We start from the raw sequence: 24,593 nt of genomic DNA on the forward strand, positions 1-24,593 counted from the left end.
AGCTCTCAGTGCAGACCAGATATCAACTATGAAATCTATGAGACACCATTCAGACTACATCAAGCAGAGACAGAAGTTTGGTTTATGTGGATTCCAGCTCATAGGGGTATAGAGGGGAATGGCATGGCAGACTCACTGGCTAAACAAGCCCTGAAGCAGGGTAGAGTCATGATGGTGCCCTTCAGCAAAGCTCAAATTAAAACAATAATAAGGAGCAAAATCATGACGGCATGGCAAAAATTATGGGAAGAGGGAAACAAGGGACATCACTTGTATAAAATAAAACCAAAAGTGGGAGGGAGGATATCTGTAGGGAAAAATTCTAGGGAACAAGCAGTCATTTCAAGATTGAGGTTAGGACACACAGGATTAAATGGAACAATGCACCTATTAGGGAAGCGTCCATCAGGACTTTGTGAATGTGGATCTGAAGAAACTGCTGAGCATGTTATTTGTCACTGCCAGAGATACTTAACACATAGAGAAAAGCTGAAGAAGGAACTCAAGACATTTGGGGTGGGAGTATTTAATCTTAAAAATGTATTCAGTGTTGTCCGCGGTGGTGTAGCGGTCTAAGCATCGGCTTTGTGTCGATGCAGTTGCCCACTGGGGACTGGGGTTCGCGCCCCGGTCTTGTCAGAGCCGACTATGGCCGGACTCGATGAAGCAGCAGTCATTGGCAACGCTGTCTTCGGGAGGGGGGCGGAGTCAGCTTGTGTTCGTTACGTGAATGCGTCTCTGTGTGCGGAAAAAACAGTGGTTCGGCCTGGAGTCGCCTTGTCACGAAAGTGGGGAGGCGGTCTCCTTCGAGACTGCCGGCCGGAGAGATGCGGTTGGCGAACGCATTCAGTACGAGGGTGGGTGTTTGAATTAAAATAGGGATCGATTGGCCACTAAATTGGGAGAAAAAAGGGAAAAATCAGAAATAAATGTATAAAAAATGCATTCAGTATTTAGGGCGAGAAATATAAGCCGTTATTTGTGTTCTTAAAAAGAAATTGGCATAATGAAGATCGACTGCCCTAAGTATTTATAATTATTAGGTTTTTTTTTCCTCTTGCCTTTCATCCTTTAATACTCTGGCCCACACTCCAGCATAGTAGGTGGCGGTAATGCACCTTAAACGCTAGTTGCCACCCGCCATTAAATACAAGAAGAAGAAAGGAAACAGCTTTTACGTTCGGCGCCACCTCTTCTGTTCGCTTGCCGTACCTTTCTTTCGAGATAGTTATTTGTTAGTAGTAGTAGTTAATTACTTGGATGTCGTTTGGAACGTAGCATGGCATTATATAATTAGCAGCAGAACTGGTCGCTAATTTGTGACGCACAACGTGAACATGTCATATTGTGCGACGGCGATTGTAGTTTACCCATGACAAGCCGGGGGTATTACGCGTTAGGCTGTGAGAAAATATCAAGTTTTTGAATTCCTCATAACCATATCAGATTTGTTTTTTATCAGAACGTGTTATACGAAGCAATGTTGTTTTCATCTAGCGTGCTACCAGCATTTTGTTAGCCTAACTATCCTCGTCTTAGCGGAGCTGCTGAACGAGCAGTGGAAACGTCGCCAAACTCATCTGATGTGTCACAACAGCGGACGAATTCACACTATCCTATCATAGGCCACGATATTACTTAACCGCTGTTTTCTTGTTGCTGTTAACTACGGACTTTTTTCGAAACCTGGACTGCTTTCGAAGTGCCTTCCGAATGCTGAACGTACCGACCCAGTCATTCCCTGCGCCCAGCTCGCAGCAGCGGGTAGCTCCAGCCGGTCAGTCCGGGAGGAATAAGGTAAATATAATCATAGAAAACCCTCTAGTCGCAGAATAAAAAAAAAGTATGTATTCCTGCTGGTCTTCCTACCTGAATATAAAATATCACAGGGAACGATGATTTATGAAGCTAATGACAGTTTATGAGCCTTCATTTACCTGGAAGAGACATTGCTGTCATGCCCCCCATCTCTTTATGTATTTACTTAATTTATTTATCTATTATTAAATCCACCGGTTTAATGCAAAGTATACTATATAATACATCTTGGGTGCCAACTAGAATGACAACTCAAAGGGGGGAAAGTGGGAGTACATCAACGGGCGTCCTTCAGACAGGCATCATGAAAGCGTACTAAACAAGATACATTATGGTTGAGGGCCCAGCATCACCTCTTGCCAGGAAGCCCAGGATCCCTATTAGTACTTCTGGTTAACTTGGTTGAAAATCCTCACATATGTAGTTGCATCACATCTTTGAGCTTTATAATAGCTATTCTCATTTCCTTCTTGAGAGTACAGAGTAGTCGTGATGTCACTCGGTTGTCTCTAAACCACAACTTCTCTATGTAGCAGATTGAGCAACTCTTCTGTTAAATATACAAAACAGTTCCCTGCAGTGATGCACAATGCACATGATTTGTATATAATGTACTTACTGTACATCGTACTTATACTACGCTCTGTCATTTCCATCAACCTCGGGCATGTATGTAAGTAACCTGCTAACATTTATTTCAGCATCTCTGATATATTCTCTGCACCATTGCACTTTATCATCTCTTGTTTTGCCTGTATAAGTTAATCCTTGTGTGTATATCTGAAGATTGTTGCGCAGTAGTGTTCATATTCTATGTTAAGTACACTGAGAGAGCCATGAAACCGGAGTCAAATTCCATGTATGTGCAAACCTACATGGCCAACGAACCTGACTCTGACTCTGACAATTAGGTCTAATCTGATAGTTAGGTCTAATCTCCTTTCTAATATATATGTGCCATGTCTGGATAGGTGGCTTTGAAGCCAGGTCACAGTCTAATGGACTGGATCCGGTTTGCCAAGAGTGGACGAGACCTGACTGGATTGAGAGGACGGCTGATTGAAGTTACTGAAGAAGAGTTGAAGAAACACAACACACGAGGCGACTGCTGGACATGCATTCGAGGTAATCCAGTAGGGTAGCCCACCAGTGGCTTCATTAACATGCACAAGAAAATTGGTATGTGGGATACTCAAGTATATAGTCTTTGAGTCGGCACATGTGAACATCACATCCAGTTTACAATTCCAGTAGTCTGACTCACCAGATGTGGACCACTGGAATAAGCTTCCCATTGGTTCCTACTGTTTCAGACAGTGTTTTATGCCCTTCCTCTCTGTGTGTGTCATCCTTTTCAAAATCCCTGTCTATGAGCAACAACAATAGACGCTTGAGATAGCAAACTGCATTGTCATTATGGAAAACTTTAGCAAGGATTTGGAGTGTGCAATAAGGCAGGCCTGTTTAGTTCTCTTCTTTCTCACTTGTTTGCTGACTGGTAATAGTTACTAAATCATCTGTTATTTTAAGCAATTCAGAGTTTCTCCTAAGCTAATGTTTAATCAGGCTTTACCTCTTGGATGCCGATTATTAAATTATGTTATCTGTAAAACTCTTATCACATAATCGACACATTGTCAATTATTTTGGGTGGAGTTTTCTTCAGAGGTAGTTGATCCATATGGCAATGCCAGTGTAACCCCCTTTTTCTGGCTATACCATGTAGAAACCACACCAGTCCTCTAATATCAGGGTAGCTGCTGCAGTCCCATTTATTTTTAGCTCATTATTATTATTTAGCTCATTATTATTATTTTAGCAACTCAATTCTGGCAAAATCAAAATGAACATATAGATGTTGCGGTCATATACTGTCAGCTCAACTCCAGCCCATCTCTGTCGCCGTTGCGTGACGAAGGGCCTTTCTACTGCTGATATATGAATACATACATAATAAACACAAAATAAAATACAATAATAACAATTGGTTCAACCAAAATAAGACTTGATCGTATAGTTACAACAGTGTTAAATTTCACTACTTAATGTAAACATTTTACACAATATCATTCCCTGAACCCGTTTGTGTTAATATGAAATGATTATAACTATATGTACATCGCAGAAAATTTGTATTCAGCAAAACAACATACCTGGCAAAATCAAAATGAACATATAGATGTTGTGGTCATATATTGTCAGCTCAACTCCAGCTCTGTTCGTAAAGAAATGTAACCAAATGTTAGCTAGCGGAGAACAATGGCAGCCATTACACGCTTCATTAGTTTGAGTGAACATTTCGTGAAGTTTAACAAAAGAAATACGAAAAAATATGTAGCATGGAAAAATGTTGTGCATACATTTATACAATGATTGCTGTAACTGGACTGCACTTTTATCAATTTTGTAACACCTTTTTTTAGCCATATTTGGCATGAGCTCTTTAGGACAACATACCAACTCTGTCGCCATTGTGGGACAAAGGTACAGAGATGTCACTACGTAATCAACTTGACCACAACCATCACCACTAGGAGGTGCTAAGTGAAAGATGTCAGGTTTGAATATAGGGAGTACAAGAGAAACTCGTTATATAAAGAACAATAACTTAATATATTTTGCCGAACTTCAACTAGTTTATAACATAATTCTTATCTCTGTTACACTAGCCTCTCTCCGTATGCAAAATGTTCTACAGTAACATTTCCGCTGGCACTATTTTGCAAGGGCACTGGTTGGTGTAATTCTGGGAAGGCCAACCCTTGACAAGTCTGTTTGATTTGAGAAATACAAACAACCCAGAATATTTGTGTCACCTATTTCAGAATGATAATGGGTTATACCAGACCTTTCTCCTGTGCTGGCACAGGACTGAAACAATGTGGAGACAGGTCTGGCTATGCAAGACTAAAAGTTCGTCTATTGAGACATGAAAATTACTAGTCAGATATGTGTACACCTCACACAAGCCCACGTGCAAACAGAGCCTTAATAACACTTTATGGCCTTGTTAAAATATTCAAAGAAATCACCATTCTTTGGTTATTCAACATAACCTGTTTTACCAAGATGGTGCCATGGATGGCAGCCTCAGTGTGTTGGTGCACATTGTTTTGTTTGCAAGCTTAGTGTTTTGCTACAATACCCGGAGCTCTTTCACCAGAGAAGAGCTTATGAACATCAGGGAAATGACTTCTGCGGATTTATTTCCCAAGTTTCTCGTCCGATCTGTGGAATTACTGGACATATTGGTCAAAGGTGTGCTCACCTTTGTTCACGCATTGAAACGCTGGAAGGGAGGGAAATGTGCCAGTGTGGTCATGCATCTCCGCAGACGCAGGCTACGCATGCCATTGCTGGGAATATTTCTCTCCAATGTGTGATCATTGTGTAAAGCCCACTGAGGCAAAATTGTAATTTGTGATAATGGGCTGTACAAATAATCAGCATGTTTGATTACGCAAAGATTTTATGCCGGATGCCCTCCCTGACACAACCCTCCCCATTTATCTGGGCTTGGGACTGGCACTAAGAATGAACTGGCTTGTGTATCCTCAGTGGCTGGGTTAACAAATAAGCTGAATATGGAGCTGCCAGGGAAGAGGAAAAGAGGAAGGCCAAAGAGGAGGTTTATGGATGTGGTGAGGGAGGACAAGCTGGTGTGACAGAGGAAGATGTAGAGGACAGGAAGAAATGGAAATGGATGATCTGCTGTGGCGGCCCCTAACGGGAGCAGCTGAAAGTAGTCGTAGTAGGGCTGTACAAATAAAATTGACTTTACTTGACTTAACAAACTAGATGAACTTCATCTACTGGTGGGGAAGAATAGAGACTTTTCTTCATCTTGTGTTTTGTGCTTCAATGAAACTTGGCTGTGTGGATGAATACTGGACTCTGTGCAGCTAGCAGGCTTCCAGCTGTTCAGAGTGGATCGCGACACTGAGCTCTCCAGCAAAACAAATGGTGGAGGTATTTGTTTTTATATTAACAGTGGCTGGTGTAAAGATGTGACAGTGATTTTGCGGCACTGTTCTGGAAACTTTTTTCATGAACTGTAACCCCTTCTACTCCCCCTGTGAGTTTGCTTCATTCATCCTGGCTGGTCTTTACATTCCACTGCAGGCTAATGTGCAGGAGGCAGAGCGCATGCTTGCCGACCATATGCTGTGTTTGGAGCAGACAAACCCGAACTCTTTTGTTATTGTCCTCGGTGACTTTAAAAGGTGGGAGACTGACCATCTGGTGTCCAGGTGCGACCAAAACAATTTCGTGCTCAACCCTCCTAAAGACACTGGAGATGGTTGTGGACTTAGAAAGAACCCAGCCCCACCCATCCCTTCAGCCTTTGTGGCTCCCCAGTCGACACTATAGAATCCTCCACTTCCTGGGCACCGTCATCACCCAGGACCTCAAGTGAGAGCTGACCATCAGCTCTCTCACCAAGAAGGCACAGCAGAGGTTGTACTTCCTTGGCATCTGAAGAAGTTCAACCTGCCAAAGTCAGTGATGGTGCTCTTTTTCATAGTCATCATTGAGTCCACCCTCACATCCATCACTATCTGGTATGCTGCTGCCACAGCCAAGGACAAGGGTAGACCGCAGCATATCATTTGCTCTGCTGAGTGGGTGATTGGCTGCAGCCTGCCTGCCCCTCCAGGAGCTGCACGCCTCAAGACACTAGGTGAGCAGGAAAGCTCATGGTCGACCCATCCCACCCAGGCCATGGTTTCTTCAAAACACTCCCCTCTGGCAAGAGGCTAAGGTCTATAAAAAACAGAACCTTGCACAAGAACAGCTTCTTCCCACAGCAGTAGGCCCGTCTAACAATCCTCCAGACACCCACAGATACTGACACTGCCCCCACCCATCCCCCACCTACTTTGACATTCTCTCAACACCATGACATGACACACACCTATACACATGGACACACACACGTACAAATGCTGTGCAATATATCTACAGTGCCTTGCGAAAGTATTCAACCCCCTTGACAGTCAACACTAATTTCTGGATTATAAAAGATACTCACACATCTGTTCCTGAACAATATTATTTTTGTGAACCCATAATCTCTAACAGCATAGTCCCAAGGCCAAAATAAGTTAAGTTTCACTGACTTTTTGTAAATAAATTAAAAACTAAAATATAGTGCTTGCAAAAGTATTCAACCCCCACATATCAATACTTTGTAGAGTACCCTTTTGCTGCAATAACAGCCATGATTCTCTTGGGGTAAGTATGTACAAGCTTTGCACATTCTTCTGGAGTAATTCTTACCCATTCTTTTTGGCAGAATTTGTACAGGTCTTGCAGGTTGGTGGGATGGCACCTCTGGATTGCAATTTTCAGTCTGTGCCACAGATTTTCAATGGGGTTGAGGTCCGGACTTTGACTTGGCCACTCCAAATCGTTCACCTGTTTGTTGCTGAGCCATGCCATTGTTGCTTTAGCCTTGTGCTTAGGATCATTGTCCTGCTGGAAGGTGATCCTTCTCCCAAGCGTCAGTTTTATGGCAGCCTGCAATAGGTTTTCTTTCAATATTTCCTTGTGTTTAGCTCCATCCATTCTTCCCTCAATTTGAACAAGGTTCCCAATGCCTGCAGATGAAGAGCAACCCCATAGCATTATGCTGCCGCTGCCATACTTCACTGTAGGGAGGGTGTTTTTTAGGGCATGAGCAGTGTTAGGTTTGCGCCATACATAACACTTTGAGTTTTGGCCAAAAAGCTCAACTTTCTTCTCATCAGATCACAAAACCTTTACCCAAATCCAAACTGAGTCTCATGCTTGGTAGCAAACTCCAAGCATGCTTTTTATATGCATAGTTTTGAGCAACAGCTTTTTTCTTGCCACCCTCCCATACCGGCCAGATTTATGGAGAGCCCGTGATATGGTTGACTCATGGACATTTACTCCAGTTTCAGCCACTGACCTCTGGAGCTCCTTCAGAGTGATTGAAGGATCATCTATGGCTTTCCTTACCATCCCACATCATGCTTGGGCACTTAGCTTTGAGGGACATCCTGTCCTACAAAGTGTCTGGGTGGTGTGATCACTGCTTTGCATCTTTCACAACTCTTTGTACTCCTGTCCATGCATTCAAAACATCCCAGGTGCATTTATCAACCCACAGCCTCTGGTTAGGAAAACACTTCATAGTTATCGTTGGTACAGTGTTGTACACGTCCACATGCTTAGTGATGAAGCATTTCACCACTTCGGTAAACATGCTGACATCGTCGTTGTTGTCATCGGTGACAACAACGATGATGTCAGTATGTTTAGACCCAGTCGACGTCACTCAGCATGTCCTGCAGCGTGGTTACATATTATACAATAATAAATTACTGTGAACACTTCTACTGTTGTTGCATATACTTGTGTTGTTAAATGTTTCCAGGGATGGTTTACAATGTCACTCCCTATATGGACTACCACCCGGGTGGAGAGGAGGAACTGATGAAGGCAGCTGGGATAGACGGCACTGACCTGTTTGATCAGGTAGGGTCCTCATTCTCACTTGATTGAACTGGCTGGTTGCCTGTAGTATCCAAAATCAATGCAACTGTCGGAGAAAAAAAAAGCGAAAAAAAGAGCAGTGAATTGAGTGCATTTGCTTAATGTAGCATGACCTCAAAGCTTTAAAATATGCTTTGTGTTGGCCTGCTCAGTGGAACATGCATGACATTGTAGTTCCAGCTGTTCTATATGTGTGTGCATGTGTATGTGGGGGTACCTGGAATTATCCTTGTGTACTTTTCTTCATAGGTACATCGGTGGGTAAACTATGAGTCCATGTTGAAAGAGTGCCTTGTGGGCAGGATGGCTATTAAGGCCAGTGCATCTGTCAAAGGTACTCTGAGCGCACCACTGCTGTTTTCAGTTTCTTCCAGTGGATAGCTTCTTGAGCTTTTTACCAGCTAAATGTTATATCCAACACAGTTCTGGATTTTTTTTCCTTCTAATGTGATGCAGATTGGATATTTTTAGGAGTATGAATACAAAAAAATGCTAGAAAACTGTTTTTCAATTCTGGTTTTGCTCACTCTCAGATGTGGTCCTAGATCAGACACATTTAAGTTATGTGGCCATGCACCTCAAGGCTATTGAAGTGGTTATAAAAAGTGTACATATCCCTGTTAAAATGGCAGTTTTGTAATGTAGAAAAATGAAACCAAGATAAATCATGTCAACTTTTTTAAAATTTTCCCCGTTTTTCTCCCTAATTGTACTTAGCCAATTACCCCACTCTTCCGAGCCTGCCCGGTCACTGCCCCCCCCCCCCCCGCTGATCCAGGGAGGGCTGCAGACTACCACATGCCACCTCCGATACATGCAGAGTCGCCAGCCGCTTCTTGACAGTGAGGAGTTTCACCAGGGCGGCGTAGCGTATGAGAGGATCACGCTATTCCCCCAGTTCCCCCTCCCCCCCCGAACAGGTGCCCCAATCGACCAGAGGAGGCGCTAGCGCAGCGACCAGGACACATATCCACATCCTGCTTCCCACCTGCAGACACAGCCAGCTGTATCTGTAGGGACGCCTGACCAAGCCAGAGGTAACACGGGGATTTGATCCGGCGATCCCCGTGTTGGTAGGCAATGGAATAGACTGCCACACCACCTGGACATCTTTTACCAACCTTAATGTGAAATTGCAACCTAAAAAATAAAAACAATCACAAACATTTTAGGGAAAAAAAAAAAGAAAAATTCAAAACTTACAATAACTTGGCTGCATAAGTGTGCACATCCTTTTATAATCGGGGATGTGGCTGTGTTCAGAATTAACCACATGTTAAATAGTAGTTAGTATACACATGCCATCAATTAATGCGGCTGGGGTTGTCCGGGTTGCATAGCGGTCTATTCCATTGCATACCAACACTGGGATCGCCGGTTCGAATCCCATGTTGCCTTCGGCTTGGCGGACGTCCCTGCAGACACAATTGACCGTGTCTGCGGGTGGGAAGCTGGATGTGGGTATGTGTCCGGGTCGCTGCACTAGTGCCTCTTCTGGTCAGTCGGGGCGCCTGTTCGGGGGGAGGGGGGAACGGCGTGATCCTCCCACGTGCCACATCCCCCTGGCGAAATTCCCCACTGTCAGGTGAAAAGAAGCGGCTGGCGACTCCACGTGTATCAGAGGAGGCATGTGGTAGTCTGCAGCCCTCCCCGGATCAGCAGAGGGGGTGGAGCAGTCACCGGGACGACTCGGAAGAGTGGGGTGGTTGGCCAGGTGCAATTGGGGAGAAAAAGGGGGAAAAAAATAACAATAATGTGACTGATAAAACACCAATTCAAGTTCAGCTGTTCCTTTAGGATTTTGTTGATGTCTTCTTGGTTGCATCCAGTTGCAACCAAGAGAAATGGACTCCACCCATTACTACTCAATGGACGCTACCCAAAAAGACTGATTGCTGTAATAAAATCAAAAGGTGATTCAACAAAGCATTACTTTAGGGGGTGTGCACACACGCAACCAGGTTATTGTACTTTTTTGTTTTTCCCTAAAAGGTTTTTTTTTTTTTTTTCACTTCAGTGTTATAAAGGTGGGAAAAATCTAGTGTGATTTATTGTGGTTTAATTTTTTTTTTCCATCATAAAAACCTGCCATTTTTACAGGAGTGTGTAGACTTTTTATATCCACTGTATGTCACTCTCAATGGCACAGACTAGCGGAAGCGGCAAATTATTGTCAGGTCTAATCTTCCACCGACCAATCATTGTCAATGCATCAGCCAAACTGTGTCTGAAGCAGATTAAGGGAAATGCCTGTGAGATGTAAGGGAGGTCAATGAGAAGACGGCAAAGTCACTGATTTTAGATCTGTTTGAGATGAGGCCCCTATGAAATCTTAACCTGATGGCTCATATTTTCAATTTGATAAGTATTTGAAAAAATCTCATGAAATAGTTGAGCACAGTCAAAACACACATCAGTGTTACCTCCGGCTTGGTCGGAAGTCTCTGCAGACACAGTTGGCCGTGTCTGCGGGTATGTATCCTGGTCACTGCATTAGCGCCCTCTCTGGTCGGTCGGGGCTCCTGTACAGGGGGGGAGAGAAACTGGGGGGGGGGAATAGTGTGATCCTCCCACGCACTACGCCCCCCTGGTGAAACTCCTCACTGTCGGGTGAAAAGAAGCGGCTGGCGACTCCACATGTATCGGAGGAGGCATGTGGTAGTCTGCACCCCTCTCCCGATCGGCAGAGGGGGTGGAGCAGTGACTGGGATGGCTCGGGAGAGTGGGGTAATTGACCGGATACAATTGGAGAGAAAAAGGGGGGGAGGGACACATCAAATATGGGTTGCTTTTCAAAAAGGAATGTGAACAATGAGAGAAAAAAAACTTGAATCTGACCAAAACAAATGAGCATTGTTAGTAATTCTGTAGCAAGCCCTGCTGTGTGAACATGGTCTTAGGTTAACTTGTATTTTGGTTTTCAGCTCTGCCTCTGAAGAAGGATCGTAACTCCAACCTGAATGGTACACACTTTGGCAACATTTGATCTGAAGACGTATACATAGAGACAGCAGTGGATTATAAATCTAAATAATACTCTTTCCTCATGGTTCTTGGTTCAGGTTTAAGTCCACCTCCACCACCAACTGGCAGTTCCTCTTTATTTGTATCGCTGCAGCCGTCAGCATTACCTCCCCCAGCCAAAGACTCTCGGCCTCGGTATTAAATCTAAAGTAGCCATCAAAAATTAAGAAACAAATTACTTTAGGTAGAGGAGTTTAATTTATCGTTACACAATCAATGACATTCTCTTCTTTCTCGCTTTTTTTTTTTTTGCCAAAGTTATGACTGGTTCCAAACTGACACAACTGTCAATCTTGTTGTTTACACCAAACAGAAGGTAACCCTTACTTAGTGAACTTAATCATGCTGCCATATATGAATAATGGTACACTTTTTTTTTACAACTTACTAAGTGCATCATTTCACATTTTAATGATATTTGAAAGTTAAACATCAGTATTACCTGCCCATAATACCTGCCATCCACTGACCTCCCTTACACATAATGAATGTTTGGCTTCTTCCCCAAGATCCCCAGCTCAGGCAGCACCACTGTTGACCTGATTGGAGATGTCTTACGAATGGAGGTTCTGCTGGGAAAAATGTCCTACATGCTCCATTTACGTAAGTGAAGGCTGTTTTCTATATGCCACTTAGCCAGTCCCTGGAGGTGAGAGCAGATTGGTGTGCTGGGGCAGATTTACTGCAGACATACTCTTTGGGTGGAGAAGTTTTACTCTTGTTTTTTTTTTTTTAGTTGACCCACTGCACTGTAGTTTTAATCCACACTAAGCTTTTATTTAAGTCAAAAAAATTATATCTTTGGTTCATAGTTCACATTTGTATTTAACCTAATAATAAGGCATTAGAATTTATAGTTTTTATTAATATATTGACTTATGTGGTCCCCTATATTCCAAGTTTCATTTAAAGTATGAAAGGGTAAAGTATGAATATTGGGACTGGATTTCTCCGTAGAAAATGTAGACAAAGTTGCACTTCAGTAAGATGAAAGTTTATAAAATGCAGTATGTCAATGAAATATCACTCTTAAGACATGTTAAATGTCGGGGCGTCCGGGTAGCATAGCGATCTATTCCGTTGCCTGCCAACATGGGGATCGCCAATTCAAATCCCCGTGTTACCTCTGGCTTGGTTGGACGTCCCGACAGACACAGTTGGCTGTGTCTGCAGGTGGGAAGCCGGATGTGGGTATGTGTCCTGGTCGCTGCACTAGTGCCTCCTCTGGTCGGTTGGGGCACCTGTTTGGGGGGGGCGGGACTGGGGGAGAATAGTGTGATCCTCCCACACACTACGTCCCCCTGGTGAAACTCCTCACTGTTGGGTGAAAATAAGTGGCTGGCAACTCCACGTGTCGGAGGAGATGTGGTAGTCTGCAGCCCTCCCCGGATTGGCAGAGGGGTGGAGCAGCGACCGGGATGGCTCGGAAGAGTACACTTAGGAAGAAACATGGGGGGGAGAAAATAAATGTTAAATGTCAGATTGTTTTTTTAGAAATTCTAATTCATTATCAAGTTGTCTTGTAATGATAATTATTTAATGTTTTAATGATTTATTTATAACAGTTATTTAAAGAAATAGACGTGTGCATGAATATCTGAAATACAGATAAGCATTTTGCCCTTCTTGCTAGTAAAACTAATCAATTATCGTGCAAATTGTGAACGTTATTGATTTCCTTTATTTGATGGAAATGAAGAAAGATATTTTCTTCCACATTTTTGGTTACTTTCTCTCTTTTAGGTGGGGATATTAGATTGGGTTGATTACCTTTCCTACTAATATCACTCTTAGACTGTTAAGATTATCCAAGTGTTGTTTTTCTTTTCAGAACTCGCTGAAGTAGTAGAGGAAAGTGTTGCTGGTAAGAACAACATTTATAGTACATTAATCTTTAATTAATTCTTGAGACTTAATATAAGGTTGCCGTCTCTCTCCTCTTTCCACTTCCTTTTTTGAAACAGTTCAGACAGCATTTGGTTCTGGAAAGATCCAGGTCAGCATGTGCAAGAAGGCAAAAGTAAAATGGACGAGTTTGGGCCAACCACTGAAATTTCACAACACCTTTTTGTATAAAAAAGATCGAGGTGAGCACTATGGTTTGAAAAATCTGTTCCTTGGGTCTGTTTTCTCTTCTTTAAGTAATAGATCTACAATACTGATCCATTATCCTTACATGCAGCACTCTACTATCGAGAGTGTGTGTTGATGTCTAAAACAGAGGTCAACCATAACACACATTTGTTCCAACTGCAACTTCCACGAGGGACAATCATGCATGTGCCTGTTGGAAAACATGTCTACCTCAAAGCTCTCATCCAAGGTAAGAACTTAAACATCTAGTACTACTCCATCTCTGAAGCTCCCCTTATGGGGTCAGGTTTTGGACTGTAAAGCCACTGTCCTGTTCCTTGAACCGTCTTAAAGGAAAATTCTGCAGATGGTTTTGTGTATGTGCAATAAGTACTTAGTAAAGTAAGTAGTCGATTGAAGCAATAAAGTCCTCAGTGAGTACGATAATGACGGAGAAATTGGCCTCCTGTCCACAGTCTTTCCCACAGCGCCGACACATACCGGAATGCATTGTGTGTAAGACTGTATCGTTGTCCATAAGATTCTCTACACTAGTGTTGAGGGATGTCATTTTCACCATTGGACCTTTGCCAAGAGAATGAGGATGTGTATTTTGAACAATGTTTTTAGAAAAGATTGATAATAATATTAATAATGGATTACATTTACATAGTGTATTATCTAGACACCCAAAGCGCTTCATATTCAAAGGGGGGGGGGGACTCACCTCGACCACCACCATTGTGTAGCACCACCTGGGTGATGCACGGCAGCTATTTTGCACCAAAACGCTCACCACACATCAGCTTAAGGTGGAGAGGGACGAATCATTGAGCGAATTACACAGGGGGATGATTAGGTGGCCAGATGGAGAGAGCCAAGTCGGGAATTTTGCCAGGACACCGGTGGACTGAATTGATGGAAGTAACAAGTCTCATTTTACTATAAGCCATTTTATCCAAAACGATGGAGCACTTTGTATGAAAAGGGAGGACCGGGAAAGCTATGTCAGCTTGAGAAGACAACACTGCATTTGGGTGAAAAGCTGCAGAAAACTTCTCAGCTGAGAGGAAATGTAAGATGCCAGAGCAATTTACATGTTTAATGGGCAGAGAATCTAAATTAAAGGACAGGTTGAACAAAACACATTCCTGATCAGTAACATGCAGCTCCTCAGAATCAATATTTTTAGAATCTATATTTAAACCAAGCATAAAGACAAGGTCCTTGGCGACAGGCATGGGCAGAAGTCCATGAATACTGAGATGACATCCAGCGCTTTACCTGTGCCTCCGTCCATAGGGTAAGTGGTTATGCCAGGAAGGGCGTGCCACGTAAAATTTTGCTAAATCTTTATGGGAATGAAAAGACCACACTGGATCGGTCAGGACCCGGGTTGACCGTGACCACCATCGGTGCTGTGCCCTCACAGGGTACCGATGGAAACTATCAAATCCACTGTGGCAACTCTTGGGAAACAGGCAACAAGCTGAAAGAAGAAGAAGAAGAAGATAAAGACAAGGTCCAAAGTATGACCTCTAATGTGTGTGGGACCAGACACGCTGAATAACATTTAAAGACTTAGTGACATTTAGAAAGTCAGCAGCAAAGCTACAAGAATTATCATTGACATGAATATTAAAATCACCAAACATAATAACTGTCCAACCTAATTATAGAGGATTAAAAAAAATAACTGAATTCAGACATAAAATAACTATTACAACCAGAGTTTCTGTAAATTAAAATACAATAAAATGGATTTGAATGACCAACTTTGGTCATCTGCAGTTCAAATGAGGAGAAAGCCCCACTCAGTGCTCACTGTCCAACTTGAAAAGCAGTTCCTGAAAACCACGGCGAGTCTGCCACCCTGGCCTGAGGTCCTGGGAGTGCCGAACAATCCGGCGGGCACAGTTTGATTAGGGGGCTGTATTCCATGCTCCTCTGTCAAGTCTCAGTCAAAAACAGAAAATCCAAGAGTTTCGAAATTAATAAATTGTTCAATATAAAGGATTTATTTGCAATGGAGCGAGTATTTATCAGCACCATCCTGAGGGGCACAGAGCCACTGCTAGCAACAACAGTGGCCTGAACCAAAGTGCACAGGTACCAAGAGTCTGATCCGCTGTGCACAGTGGAACGTCTCATCGTGGGGAGGTCCTATCTGTAATAGTCTGAATAGGGAGATGAACCAGTGAAGGTGTTAATGCCAGGAGAGGACAGTAGAGGGTGCTAGTGCTGGGAACAGTGGCCTGAGATAAAACCGGAAAAGAGGGGGGAGGTTCCGGGGGGGGGGGGGGGGGGGTCTGTGTATGGAGTGTAAACAGTCAGTCATGTGGAGTGGACTGTACTGCACCACATGCTGTATGTTATTGGCTAGCATATGAGAGCTCAGTTTGGGTGAATTCTGTTTCTCTTAAAAAGTGACAGTCGGAATCAAAAGAGATTAAAATTGTTAATAAAACCCACATCGTGAGCCCTACAAGAGGACTGAAGTCAGTTGTGAAGGCTAAGGAGTCTGCTGAAATGACCAGTACTGTGGCCAACTGTGGGGATGGGATCTGAGATAAAAACACTTTCCACAGTACTTTAGGAAATTTTCCTTTAGGAAATTAAAACAAAGGTCAAAATCAAATTTGGTCAATTCAGACCACTGAAGAGCTGCGTTGTTTGTTCTCATGTGAACTATTACTCTTCTAATGGAGGACGGGAGTGATGGCAGTAAACCCTGGAGCTTTTTAAAAATGTCAGAGGCTGTGACACCAGGAAATAGCGTGTGACTGCATTAAAGAAACTCACATTCCTAGTAGTTATGGAATCGCTGTGTTGAGGAGGAGAGAAGCGTCTGAGGGGTGTAGGCTAGGCTCTATCAGGACAACACACAGCACATTCAGCATCCACAGTGTGTGCCACTTTCACTAACTGAGGATGGATGGTCGTAGTGGAGGACTGCTGCACAAAGGGAGCAGTGTCCTTAGCAGAGGGATTCCCTGCTGTCTCTGGACAAATTCATTCCTCCAGAGCCTCTCCTGAGCGCACAGCCTCTTTTAGTAACCTGCAATGAGAGGAGGAGGGGGACTTGACTGCTTGAAGAGTAATTTGCTCCATTTTTCTGTGCTGGACTGGTGAAACTTCAAAGCGCTATCTGCAGGTGGTAGAAGAGAGACAGCCGTTTCTGAAGGTGTTGCATCCAGGTCTGGTACAAGCGGGACCACAGCAGCATCTGGTGGGTGGGCCGGAGCCTCGATGAGCAGAACTGAAAAGCGGTTTTGACAGATCCAGGCGAGGTTGTGATGCCGCTGCACCTGAGCAGCTCCTGCCGCATAGCCACCAGGATGGTTGCGACCGGGAGTTGGTCTGATAAGGTGTGGAGGTAAGAATTGAGGTTTTGGGTCTGGCTCCCATTTGAGCCCACTCAGCACCTGGCTGGGCTGATACCAGCACCGTTGGAAGGACAGCACACAGTTCCATTGTTCCCACTGCAGTGTTGATGGTTGACACCATCTCATCAACTTCACGCACATCGGTTAGTCTCTTTTCCAGAGCTTCCGGGCTCGCAACTCGGGCACCAGGTTCAGCTCTGGAACTGGTCGATGCCAGCCATGGAAGAGTGTCAGCTGACACTATAAGCAGCTTATAGCTGCTTATAGCTGTGAGATAGAGCCAGGGATGCCTGCATATACGAAATATGCTTGGACTGGGCTAAGGTGATCGATAGAAAACTATCGATCAATTTTTCCTTTGCCTGTATTTTATTCTCCAGCCAGTGGATGTTGCTCTCCGGTTGTGAGTAAGCCAGTTGTCACACACGGCCATGTTGTTGAAATGTTTGAAAACAGGCTAATTGAATGAATCAGTACAGTCCACAGAAAAACAAATGGGTCTTAAGGCAATCCTTAGCGCTCAGTAAGGTGATTGAGCAAGGAGCAGAAGGTAAAAATAATAAATAGATTAATGAATGAGTATAATCCAAAAATTAAAATAACAATGAGCGATACCAACTAGTAAATATAATTTAAATTCTCAAGAGGAGAAGCGGCAGTCAATGTGTGCCAGCGTACTGAAGTAATGCTATTTGTTGCTTTCAAGTGACCAGCAATTGGTGTCTGTTTGCAGACCTTTATGCACTTTGTGTAGCTCCATGCATGAACAGTAAGGTAATACACAGATAGACATCATAGACATCAGTCAAACCTTGTGAGTGCATGGTGCAGACTAAATTTAATTGTCATCCATATCCAGACAGCGAGGTGGTGAAGCCATACACTCCAGTAGAGCAGACTGTAGTACCAGTCTCTCACAACCCCAGGCAAAGTTCAGACCTCTTCCTCATGATTAAAGTCTATCCTGATGGACTATTCACCCAGCATCTCAACAGCCTGCACATTGGTAAGTCATAGTCCACTGCCTGTGTTTTGGTGTGACTTGGTTTCAACATGATATATTTTTGCCATGTAATCGGCTCTGTGCATAACTGCATATCAAGTTACGTCCTCATAATCAAGTTAGGTCCACAATTTATGAGGATGAGGATACTCATCCTCATAAATTGTAGACATAACTTGATATGTACAACTTGAAACTTTTCACCCGTTTGCTGGTAGGTGCAGGTGAAAGTTTGTCAACAATTCTGTGCATGTTGTTAACATTTATCCATGGTAAATCTTGCAGGCATCGCGAAAAATATGCCATTGTCAATAGCACACGCCAACAACCAGGAAACTGGTATGACTGCTGCAGTAGAAACCAGAAGTCAGTGGACTACGGTTGTGCACAGAGCCGACTGATTACATTTAAGCAGCTAGTAAAATGTAATGAAAAGTTTTCATTGTGTTGGTATTTAGTTTGCCGAGAAGAACCAGGTACTCTGTTACTTTACCTGCACACTATTTTGTTACTTTTTTTCCCCCTTTTCTCCCCAATTGTACTTGGCCGATTACCCCGCTTTTCCGAGCTGTCTCGGTCGCTGCTCCAACCCCTCTGCTGATCCGGGGGGGGGGGCTGCAGACTACCACATATCTCCTCCGATACATGTGGAGTCGCCAGCTGCTTCTTTTCACCTGACAGTGAGGAGTTTCGCCAGGGGGACATAGCATGTGGGAGGATCACGTTATTCCCCCCAGTTCCCCCTCCCCCCGAACAGGTGCCCTGACTGATCAGAGGAGGCACTAGTGCAGCGACCAGGACTCATACCCACATCCGGCTTCCCACCTACAGACACGGCCAATTGTGTCTGTAGGGATGCCCGATCAAGCCGGAGGTAACACAGGGATTCCATCCGGTGATCCCCGTGTTGGTAGGCAAGGGAATAGACCGCTATGCTACCTGGACGCCCTGTTCTGTTACTCTTTAATCTATTAAAAATGTTATGTCAATATTTCATTAATATTTTGATGTGTAAGTATTTTTATTCAGCTTGTTCTACCCAGTGTTAAAAGTTTTTCCTTGATCATAATCACCTTTTCCTCTTCTTGTGTTAATATGAAATGGTCATTAATGTATTTTTTTCTCCCCTTTTTTAATGGGTGCCAAGGTGATCATGTGTTTGTCAGTGGTCCAGAGGGTCCCTTCACTTTGAAGCGAATTCGTCATGTCACACACCTCTACCTGTTAGCAGCTGGCACAGGGTTCACACCCATGGCCCGACTCATCCCTTTCGCACTTCAGGAACTCAGCTCAATGAGGTGGTAACCTCCTTTGTTTGCGCCACGTATTTCTGCCAAATATCTGTCAAACATTCAAATGACCTTTCAACACAATCCCTTTGTATTGCATTTAATTCTGAAATGAAAACATTAAAAAGGCTCTACCTTTTTATTTACAAGCAGTAACACAAAATGTCAAAGCGGAAAAAAAAATCTAAGTCCAACGTTCCTACTACTACTTTCGGCTGTCCCCGTTAGGGGTCGCCACAGCAGATCATCAATTTCCATCTCTTCCTGACTTCTGCATCTTCCTCTGTCACATCAGCCACGTGCATGTCCTCCCTCACCACATCCATAACCTCCTCTTTGGCCTCCCTCTTTTCCTCTTCCCTGGCAGCTCCATATTCAGCAAGTCCAACAATCCATCCATCCATTATCCAAGCTGCTTACCCCAATTGGTGTCGCGGGATGCTGGAGCCTATCCCAGCAGTCTTTGGGTGGCAGGCCGGGAGACACGCTGGACAGGCTGCCAGGCCATCACAGGGCCCACACATTCCGATTCACCTGGCCTACATGTCTTTGGACTGTGGGAAGAAACCCACGCAGACACAGGGAGAACATGCAAACTCCACACAGAAAAACAAATTAAAACCTGAAATAAATGGATTGTATAATGACACCCAGAAATAGTATTCACTTTCACCATTAGTTACTGACATGAGTTGTTTTGGATAAGCCCCCACCACCTCTCTCATACTTAGATCTGGCTTTGTGTTCCACTGCTGCTTTAACTGATTAAGGTAGTTTTTATACTAAAGGGTGAACTTCCCAGCCCTGTGATGGCCTGGTGGCCTGTCCAACATGTCGCCCCACCTGCCGCTCAATGACTGCTGGGATAGGCTCCAGCATCCCCACAACCCTGAGAGCAGGATAAGCAATTGGATGATGGATGGATGGGTGAACTTCCCAATTGAAACTGTCTTGCAGAATACAGCAGATTTTCCTTAAGAGGTTTTTTTTTCCCAGAATCATATTTATTGCCAAGTATAAGAACATACAAGGAATTTGTCTTGCTATGTTGGTGAAAGAGGGAAAGATTAACAGTAAATACTGGCGATAAACGTTACTAATAATGATAAATGAAATGTATATATATAAAAATAAAAGTGAGGTGCCATCACCACCCGTTCAGTTGAAACACGAGAGACCACGTGGCCGCCCCCGAGGCCTGGCACGAGCAAAAAGTTAAATGACAATTTGAAGAAGTTATTTACAGAATATGTTTTTCTTTTAATTTTTTTTACCTTAATTTCTGAATTATTTTGAAAGCCCCTTATTGTTCTGGGTGTATTTTCTTGCACTATTGAGGAGATGGTGCTTACAGCAATAACACTGTATTGTGAGCACTACCACTGCCTGTGATCACGCCAGGTGAATAAAGGTGGAGTTCAATAATATTTTATTTAGAATGAGTAAAGATGTGTAATCCTGTCTAAGGTAACAACTTTAATTAAACAACCAAGTTATGATAAATGTTAATTATTTTCAATAAATTTGGAGATTTTTTTTTTTTGTTGCTTGGAAGTTGTAGGTTACCACGAGTGAAAATCTGTTTTCATATTACGTTATTTAATAATATAAAATGGGATGGAGAGAGACGGGGTAGGAACTATAGGAACCATGTGACTCTCCAAGTATGACGCATGTCTACACTAAATTATTAAATGCTGTTTTTAGCATTGCATTCATTGTCAAGGTTTCCGTGATCCATATTTTATACATTTTACATGTGTCCGTAGAAAAACCAAGCTGCTGTTTTTTAACCGGCAAGAGAAAGACATACTGTGGCGCTCAGAACTGGATGAACTGGCTGCTAAAGACGAGAGGTAGTATGTATGGATGTGTGTTTGTGTCTATGTGTATGTCGACATACACATGTTGACGCATACCTTTTGCACTTTGTGTCCCTTTGAGATTGTGCTTGACTCCGATTCAGAGTCATTCATCTAATTCTCCACATGTGACTATGTATGTAGCATCGATTCTGATTAGATCAAAACAGAAACATCTCACCATCGCCACGTTACACATCTGTGCCACCAGACCACGTTACACATCTGCACTGCTTGCATCACTTGTTTTTGTGTCAGTCACTGAATGCCTGGGCTGATAAATGTACCCTAAATTGTTTTTGTTTAGCTGTTTTTAATGTGTTGTGTTTGCAACGGCTGAAGGTTCGAGGTGGAGCATGTGCTGTCTGAGCCATGTGAGACGTGGGCGGGTCAGAAGGGGCGGGTGCAGCAGTCCATACTGCAGGAAGTTCTCATGAGGCCAGAGGGGTCCCGGTGCTATCTGTGTGTGTGTGGCCCCGCTGCCTTCACCGAGCTGACCAGAGGGTGAGTGTTCACGTTACACACTTGGAGCTGTTTTGTATGAAGTGAAAGAGACACACCCCATCGCCATAGTGTTCTGAGTTAAAACTGCTGTCCCCTCTTATGAGACACCAACAATGCTGTGAAGGGCAAACCTCAAAGTATAGTTTTATTAGGTATGTTGTGTAGAATGTGTAACCTTAAAGTTTCTCACCTCAGTTCCCTTTGTGTGTTCCTCTTCTAGGTTGGTTAAAGACCTGGGCTTCAGTGAAGAAGAGATCCACACCTTCCAAGGGTGACACTCACCTGTCACCTTTAACGCAACTTAACCTCTACCTGTTGTGTGTGTGTGTGTATGTGTGTGTGAGAGAGAGAGAGAGAGAGAGCATCAGATGTAAGATATTTTTCTATGCAGTTGATTGAAGTGGAGCTGATGAGCTGATGATGATGATGAGGTAGTATGATGATGAGGCAGTATGATGTGGATGCTTATTGTACAGAACCCAACAGGGCTTTAATGGCACTTAGATTGAAAGTAGATTCAGGTATGCTTTTTTTCAAGTTGTTGGGTTGTTGTACAGTGCAGATTTCTGAACAGACACGTCTCTCAGAGTTAGAAGTTGCTCTTTAAGACCGTGTCAGCTGTAAGTCTGAAGTGTAAATGTCACTGTAAAACACGACGCACACTCCAATTGTTAATGTAATCCCAGAGCAGATGATGATAGCCTGGAACCGCTCTACTGTCCCATCTTGTTCTGTCCCACATCCATGACAGCAAAAAGCCAGTATACTCCAACAGGCTACAGTCATACATCAGCTGCATCCTGGGTGTCCAAACAAATGTCATTTTGCATTATGTTGGGACAACTGTAAAGTGTATCTGCCACACAGGGGTGACAACTTACACAACCAGGCAACTTCTGTCCTCCTGTTATTAGATGTACAAAAGGAGTTTGCCTTTGCTACCCAAATGTTTTCTGTACACCTTACCACATTTGCAGGCTGTTCTGGTCTACATTGTCGTGAACAAGAGTCTTCTTTTCCTACCAGTCATTGGAACAGAACACAGATCCAGACCACTGCCACTGAAATAGGCTCTATGAAACAATCCTGGTCCAATTAGGACATGAACTGTGCATTAATTATGGCATTTCTATAATGATGCAATTCTGAAGCAGTGTGTTTGACTCCTGTGAAGAGTAAATGTTTTTGCACTTTAACTTCAAACAGTTGGTGTTGAATAGAAAATGAACAAGTCCAGATCGCGTGATGCTTTGGCTTTGAGCATCCTGGTGTTGGGGGTTTGTAGGAATCAGGACTGTTACCTTTGTATGGAGCCGCTGGAGATGGCTTTCCATGACAGGTCTTTGGAGCAGCTATAGACCAACAGGTCACATTTTACTTCGACCTTATTTTTAATACAATATCAATTCAGTGGGCATCATGAATGGCTATAGTATAATGCGAGACATCGATAACAAGCGGGACTCTTGGTCACCGCACCACCTAGTGATGGCGTACAATCTATGCATTGTTGTTTTTCTGTGTCCAGTCCTGCAGGGCTCCACACCACTGCAATTTAATTTGTTTCATTTTTTAAAAACGGTTCTCAACACCCTCTTGAAGAGTGGTACTTTTTAATCAAACACAATGTATTGAATGTGCTGTGTGTAACTGTAGTTGAACCTTGACCTCTGTCATTGAGCCATTTGAGTAACAACACATTAAAGCAGGCAGTAGTGTCTTCACGGAGATCTGCCGTTTGAAGGTCTTTACTAGTGTTCATTGTAGGGTCACTTCATGGTTTACTGATGACTGCGAGTGCAAGTCTTTATTTATTTTTTGGGGGGGGCATCAAAAACAACTCAGCGGGCCAAGCTCTTGTGTTTTTAAATGCAGATATCTGGGGATTTGTTAAAACTAGAACCACCAAACCTGTAATTTTGACGGTTTTGGATTTTCAAAGTTAAATAATGGGGGGAAAAAAAGAAGAAAGATACTGAACTGCCGCTTCGTGAATGGTCCTAAAATTGCATATATTTGCATTAAAATTAGTTTTAGATCAATTGCACACAAAAAAGTTATAAGATCTACCTAAAACGACCATGAGCCGTCAAAATGACCGCTTGTAATTTGCGTGTGATCGTGTGCGTCATGTCACTACGTGTGTTAGTCGCATCACTTCCTTCGTGAAGTTCATTGCTCTGTCCTAGAAACACACCAGCGTCCTCCAGTGCAGAGAACCTCTAGATGCTGTTTCAGACGCACCATGACTACCACCAAGGCATTGGACAGCGGCCATTTTAAATTGTTTGGAAAATAGTATTATAGTTGTTAAAATGTTAATTTTGGTGTCAGTTGTTTCCTAACAGACAGACTAACGTGTAATGCATTAATATCTCAAATGGGTATTTATCTCGACAGAATATAGGGTTTAAAAATCAGCGGTTATTTTGACTGCCCATGTTAATTTTAGGTAGGCGTGAAATCCGGGTCGTTCTAGTGTTAACGTAGTTTCCATGACCTTGTGCAGATTTAAGATAATCTCCTCAGTGCTATCCAAGTAGGGCTACATGCACATCCCTGTAATATTGGCCATCTTTTTGTAGAAGATTCAAAAAACCCTTGATTGTCTGTCACTGAAGTTTATGCTTGCATTTATGTGTCTTCTTCATTCCCCTAAAGAACCCTGTGGTTCAGGCAAAATAAGTGCAAATCAAAATGACCTCTTCAGCCTTCCAGTCAAATAAATCAGATAAACCGAACAGAAGCGTGTATGTCCAGGTTTGTTTCTTTCTTCTATTTGATATGCCCAGCACAAGCATGTACAACTGTTCTCAGAAAAACAGGCCCTTGTAAACCTCCCCTCCCAAGATATTTGGATATATATATATATATATATATATATATATATATATATATAGTACTCGAGTCCTGATTTTCAGGACTCGTGACTCGACTTGGACTTGAGCATTGATGACTCGGACTTGAACACTGGGGACTCGAGACTCGACTCGGAGGTTTACTGACTCCAGTATACAACACTGGTGTGTGTGCACATGCTTGCGAGTGCATTTGTTTGGCTATTGTGTCACAAAATAAATAAACTCCTTTTGAAATGGGGACAGCTGTGTCA

At 43.2% G+C, this 24,593-nt stretch overlaps 1 protein-coding gene across 1 annotated transcript; it reads left to right on the top strand.

Moving 5' to 3' along the window:
• The first annotated feature begins 1,177 nt into the window (after positions 1–1,177).
• Positions 1,178–24,574, top strand: LOC130117875 (cytochrome b5 reductase 4). The gene is made up of 16 exons (XM_056286132.1): positions 1,178–1,797; positions 2,790–2,943; positions 8,222–8,322; positions 8,590–8,674; positions 11,265–11,303; positions 11,403–11,499; positions 11,623–11,680; positions 11,874–11,967; positions 13,196–13,228; positions 13,329–13,451; positions 13,547–13,687; positions 17,683–17,829; positions 18,974–19,124; positions 20,885–20,971; positions 21,320–21,481; positions 21,702–24,574. The coding sequence occupies exons 1-16, from the start codon at positions 1,714–1,716 to the stop codon at positions 21,754–21,756; spliced, it is 1,611 nt and encodes a 536-aa protein (XP_056142107.1). The 5' UTR covers positions 1,178–1,713; the 3' UTR covers positions 21,757–24,574.
• Positions 24,575–24,593: the final 19 nt, after the last annotated feature.

The sequence above is a fragment of the Lampris incognitus genome, chromosome 9 (genome assembly GCF_029633865.1).
Source record: "Lampris incognitus isolate fLamInc1 chromosome 9, fLamInc1.hap2, whole genome shotgun sequence".
Lineage (NCBI taxonomy): Eukaryota > Metazoa > Chordata > Actinopteri > Lampriformes > Lampridae > Lampris > Lampris incognitus.

Coding starts and splice junctions, on each gene's coding strand:
- LOC130117875 (XM_056286132.1), top strand. CDS start 1,714: ATGCTGAACGTACCGACCCAGTCATTCCCTGCGCCCAGCTCGCAGCAG. Junction 11,304..11,402: donor TCGTAACTCCAACCTGAATG/GTACACACTTTG, acceptor TTCTTGGTTCAG/GTTTAAGTCCACCTCCACCA. Junction 11,500..11,622: donor GCCAAAGACTCTCGGCCTCG/GTATTAAATCTA, acceptor TTTTTGCCAAAG/TTATGACTGGTTCCAAACTG.